General features: G+C 61.3%; 1 protein-coding gene across 1 annotated transcript in view; it reads left to right on the top strand.

The window, feature by feature from the left end:
• MED24 (mediator complex subunit 24) overlaps window positions 1–4,789 on the top strand; it is a 17,477-nt gene extending 12,688 nt beyond the window's left edge. The window contains exons 17-26 of the mRNA XM_027702413.1: window positions 206–384; window positions 466–565; window positions 877–1,052; window positions 1,164–1,428; window positions 1,593–1,774; window positions 2,033–2,126; window positions 2,455–2,554; window positions 3,969–4,046; window positions 4,167–4,315; window positions 4,464–4,789. Coding sequence (XP_027558214.1) covers window positions 206–384; window positions 466–565; window positions 877–1,052; window positions 1,164–1,428; window positions 1,593–1,774; window positions 2,033–2,126; window positions 2,455–2,554; window positions 3,969–4,046; window positions 4,167–4,315; window positions 4,464–4,580 — 1,440 coding nt within the window. The 3' untranslated portion in view covers window positions 4,581–4,789. The remainder of the gene's footprint in view (window positions 1–205; window positions 385–465; window positions 566–876; window positions 1,053–1,163; window positions 1,429–1,592; window positions 1,775–2,032; window positions 2,127–2,454; window positions 2,555–3,968; window positions 4,047–4,166; window positions 4,316–4,463) is intronic.
• Window positions 4,790–5,438: the final 649 nt, after the last annotated feature.

Raw genomic sequence — 5,438 nt, 5'->3', positions numbered from 1 at the left:
ACCAGTGCCTTACTGGGGGCTGACCAGTGCCTTACTGGGGGCTGACCGGTGCCTGTTTCTCCCTCCGGGCCACAGGGCGGCGCTGTTCCCCCGGCCATGAGCACCCCAGGGTGGGGGTCTCACCCCAGGGTGGGGGTCTCACCCCAGGGTGGGGTCCCCAGCAGGGTCCCCGCGGGGTGCAGACCCCGTGCCGGCTCCTTTCCAGGTGATCCTGTCGGATTCCAACCCTCCGGGCGAGGTGCCCTTCTTCGAGACCTGGATGCTGACCTGCATGCCCGAGGAGGGGAAGATCCTCAACCCCGACCACCCCTGCTTCCGCCCGGATTCCACCAAGGTGGAGTCCCTGGTCGCCCTCCTCAACAACTCCTCCGAGATGAAGCTGGTGTAAGAGCCCACCCGTGAGCCCCCACCCCAGCTTCCCTGGCCCTGTGGCCGTGCCTGAACCCCCCACCTCTTCCCTGACAGGCAGATGAAGTGGCACGAGGTGTGTCTGAGCATCTCAGCTGCCATCCTGGAGATCCTCAATGCCTGGGAGAACGGTGTCCTCACCTTTGAGTCCATCCAGGTGGGGCTGGTGGGGGGCAGAGCGGGGCTGTGCTGTGTCCTGAGGAGGGGCCAGGGGTCGAGATGCTCCAGGGTCCCCTGTTCTCCTGCAGCTGCCTCGGAGCTCACTGAGACTTGGGAGGGGGGAACTGATGTGGCTTCAGCCCTGTGATGCTGCCCTGACCCACCAGCTGGCAGTGGGACTGGCAGGGACAATGTCACCCATGGAGGAGGGAAGGGCTTGGACCCCGCAGTCGGGACCCACAACCCTGGGAGGCGATTCCTGAGCATCCACCCGTCTGTGCTCATCCTCTGCTCCGTTTCCTCTCCTAGAAAATCACGGACAACATCAAGGGGAAGGTGTGCAGCATGGCAGTGTGTGCCGTGGCCTGGCTGGTGGCCCACGTCCGCATGCTGGGCCTGGACGAGCGGGAGAAGTCCCTGCAGATGATCCGGCAGCTCGCGACCCCCCTGTACGGGGAGAACACGCTCCAGTTCTACAACGAGCGGTGAGCTCGGGCACAGCCTGTCCCTGCCCTGCTCCTGCCTCCCAGTGCCAGGCTGTTCCCTGCCCTGCTTCCCCTTCCCAGTTCCCTCCTGATTCCGTCTCTCCTCTGCAGCGTGGTGATCATGAGCTCCATCCTGGAGCACATGTGCGCCGACGTCCTGCAGCAAACGGCCACGCAGATCAAGTTCCCTTCCACGGGCATGGACACCATTCCCTACTGGAATCTCCTGCCCCCCAAGAAGCCCATCAAGGAGGTGCTGACCAGCATGTTCACCAAGGTGCTGGAGAAGGGCTGGGTGGACAGCCGCTCCATCCACATCTTCGACACCCTGCTGCACATGGGGGGGGTCTACTGGTTCTGCAACAACCTGGTCAAGGTATGGGGGGGCAGGAGGGACCCCCAGTGCCACGGTGGGAATGATGGGTCTGGTCTGTGCTCCCAGTGCCCTCAGTGTCTCTGGGCTGACTGCTGGGCACTGGAGGGGAGGGGGCAGGCCCAGCCCTGCCCGTGCCTCCCTCCTCCCTGCCCTCCTCCCTGCAGGAGCTGCTGAAGGAGACGCGGAAGGAGCACACCCTGCGGGCCGTGGAGCTGCTCTATGCCATCTTCTGCCTGGACATGCAGCAGCTGACGCTGACGCTGCTGGGCCACATCCTGCCCAACCTGCTGACGGACTCCTCCAAGTGGCACACCCTCATGGACCCCCCTGGGAAGGCCCTGGCCAAGTAAGACCCCAGACCCATGGGAGACTGTGTCCTTTGGGGAGCCTGGCTGGGGAGGTGAGGAGATGGTCTGTGCTGGGATGGAGGTCCTAGACACTCAAATCCCTCCCTGTCCCTGGCACAGTGCTGACAGTTCCCACTCTGGGTCCCATTCCCTGCTGTCCCCCTCTGAGGAGGGACCTGCTGTGTCCCATCCCTGGGCTCACACCTCATCCTCAGGTGGGCTGGCAGCACCTGGCTGTGTCCCTGCTCTGTCCCCAGGCTCTCTGTGTGGTGTGCCCTGAGCTCCTACTCCTCCCACAACAAGGGCCAGGCCTCGGCCCGGCAGAAGAAGCGGCACCGGGAGGACATCGAGGTGTGTCTGGTGTGGAGCAGGGGTTGGCTGGGGGCTCTTTGTGCCCAAAAGCAGCAGTGTCCTGGGAGGGGAGGTTGGCAGGAGTGGGTGGGTTAGAGCAGACTCCCTGCCCAGCTTCTCTGGGCTCTTTGAGGTCTTTTGACCTTAAAATCCAGGGCTTTCCTTCTCTTTCCTGGGGAAGGGGCTGTAATGAGCTGGTCTGGATGTGTCCTGCCCAGGTTGGGGTGCTGTGGGTGAACAGAGATCATAGTCCTGGGCCCAGGGTGGGCCAGGACACCCCCCTCAGCGAGGGGCTGGTGGGGCTGAACCCCCTCTTTCTTTCCCCCAGGATTACATCAGCCTGTTCCCGCTGGATGACACGCAGCCCTCCAAGCTCATGCGCCTGCTGAGCTCCAACGAGGAGGATTCCAACATCCTCTCCAGCCCTAGTAAGTGTGGGGAATGGGGTGGGGGTGGCTCCTGGCAGGGCACCATCCTGCCTTGCTGTTCTGTTTGGGTGTGAAATGTGTATTTGCACAAAACCCCTTCCCTTCCCAAACAGGCCGGGTGAGGATTTAGGGCTCTCAAGTGTTATTTCAGTTATCCTGGAAAAGGGAAAGGCCAAACTCTTTATTCCTCTGATCTGAACAACTTCAAGGGGTGAGGTTGCACCTTCTCTCCATGCTGGTGCCCCCCAACCCAGCACCCCACACCCAAGGGGATCAGGGGGGCTTTGAGAGCCACGTCCCCTCAACCACCCTGCATGGGACCAGAGCCGGAAGTGACATTCCTGATGTCTGAGGCCAAATCCTGACATTCCAGTGCTGTGAACAAGGCTGGAGCAGAGCCTTGGGACACATCCGTGTCCCTGTGGTGTCACAGGTTGCGACAGCTCCGGTGGTCCATGTCCTGCCTGGCGGGTGCTGTCATGGCTCCCATGTGCATTGTCCACACTCCTGGGCAGTGAGTCAGGACCTTTCCTGGTCATTGTTTCTCCCCTTATCCCAAATGTGCTCTTCAGTTATTAGTTTTCGACACATCCATTGACCTCTGGTTTCGTTACTGTCGAAATACGGGCTTTTCCCTTTATCTCACTTATCTTTTTTTAACTCCTGAGGCAGTCCCACCTCTTCCCAGCGACATTCAGGACTTTTTTGGGCTGTTTTCTGCAGTGATGTGGAAACGCTGCTTCCTGCAGCGGCCACATAACTCATGTGATTCCATGAGAAAAGTGTGGGAGGGCTTTCTTTTTTTGGTGAGCATCCTCAAGAGCAGCACAAGGTGGGTCCTGCTGGTTTGGGCAGGAGCTGTGGACCGTGGGGTCTGCACAAGAGCCTTCCCAGGGCATTTCCATCCTGTTGGAGCAGAGCTGGCCCAGTTCCTCCTACAGAAGCACCCATTTGGGGTCAGCTCAAGCCCCCTGGTCTATCCCGGGGTTTGCTGCTAGATTTGGACGTGCCTCAGCTCTGGTAGCTGGACTGCACCCTGACAGTGAGATTGCAGAGCTGCTGTGCAGCTGTTGAACATCTGGCTCTCACACAGGATGTGCAACGTGTGTGTTGCTGCTCTTCCTCTCTCCCGATGGTGACATCCCCTGGGAGCAGCGTGGGGATCCCCCCCGGGCTCTTGGCTCTGTGGGAGCTGGCAGGGGGGACGTGGCACAGACTGTGCTGTGTTTCTGGGGTGCCCCAGTGGCACAGACTCAGATGGGGTATGGGGGGCCCAAACCTCTCCTGCTCCACGGGGTAACTCGTGGCAAAACCCCTCCTGGAGCTGGGTCGCCTTGAGTGGCCGGAGCTGGCCAGGGTGGGCACACTGGCACAGCCAAGAGGCTGTTCCTGACTCCTGTTCTGCTGCCCACAGATCGCTCCATGAGCAGCTCACTCTCTGCTTCCCAGCTCCACACCGTCAGCATGAGGGACCCGCTCAACCGTGTGCTGGGTAAGGTGGGGACGGGTCTGTGGGGTCACATCCAGCCAGGATGGGGCACCAGTGGGAGGTGTGGGCCACCCCCAGCCCCCCAGAACTGACCTGACTGTTGATCTGTCCCTGTCCCCACAGCAAACCTCTTCCTGCTCATCTCTTCCATCCTGGGGGCCAAGACGGCCGGGACCCACACCCAGTTTGTCCAGTGGTTCATGGAGGAGTGTGTGGAGTGCCTGGAGCAGGGCAGCCGTGGGAGCATCCTCCAGTTCATGCCCTTCACCATGGTGAGCCCTGTGGCTGTGACACCCCTGTCCCTGCTCGGGGGTGCGCTGGGGTCCCACGGGACGGGGCACATCTGGGGGTCCTGCTGCCTGTCTCGCCTGTCTCCATCTCTGGGGACACTCACTGTGCTTCTCCTGTGCCCCCGGGCAGGTTTCAGAGCTGGTGAAAGTGTCCACCATGTCCAGCCCCAAAATCGTGCTGGCCATCACTGACCTCAGCCTGCCCCTGGGCCGACGTGTCGCTGCCAAGGCCATCGCTGCGCTCTGAGGGGGCACATCCCTGAGCATCCCGGGCACCTCCCTGCCAACCTGGATCCCTGGGATGGCCTCTGTCACTGCAGCTTGGCCTCGCCCTGCCCATGGGCTGCTCCTTCAGTGCCCGGAGCCATCCCTGTGCTGCCTCACGAGAGCTTCGAGACTGAGACCCCCCCATGATTTTTTTTATTCTATAAATAATTCAATCCTTTTGTAGAACCAGGTTTTGCCTCTTCTCTGTCTGGGGTCCTGGGGCTCCCCAAAATCCCTTGTTTTGGGGAGCGATGGGGGAGTCAGTGGCCAAGCCCTGTGCTGGGAAGGGGGTTGAATTCCACTCTCCCTGTCCCAGACCCCTGGAGTGTTCCGTGCTGCGCTGGGTGGAGCAGGGATGTTTCCCTGCTGTGCTGTCAGCCACAAGTGGGCTCTTGTTGGGAATTTCTCCACGTGAGCGTGAGTTCTTGCCGGAATTCCTCCCCATGAGTGTGAGTTCTTGCCGGAATTCCTCCCCATGAGTGTGAATTCAGGCCGAGACGAGCACGCACTGGTGGCCACTGAGTAACCGCGGCCTCACCGGCATCGCACCAGCCCCTTGCTGGGACAGGGTCCCCCGGGACTGTTCCCACACCCCATCAGCTGCTCCAGCAGTGAATCCTCCTGGAGCGTCACCAACTCCCAACCCTGAGGGGGTGGCAGGGCCGGAGTGGCTGTGCCTCTGCCTCTTCACTCGTGTTGGCTCATTGAGGGGGAAGTGGGGCCAGCGGGCACCCACAGCTCTGGGACCAGGCTGTGCCTCTGCCCCCTCAGCACTGGTGGAGTTCCCAGCTCACTCCTGGCTGCTCCCGGGCTTTGCTGGAGGGAGAGATCCCAATGC

This window comes from Neopelma chrysocephalum, unplaced genomic scaffold (assembly GCF_003984885.1).
Source record: "Neopelma chrysocephalum unplaced genomic scaffold, ASM398488v2 Primary Assembly neopelma1_184, whole genome shotgun sequence".
NCBI lineage: Eukaryota > Metazoa > Chordata > Aves > Passeriformes > Pipridae > Neopelma > Neopelma chrysocephalum.
Note: the sequence above shows the minus strand (reverse complement) of the source record. Positions and strands in the feature narration are given on the sequence as shown.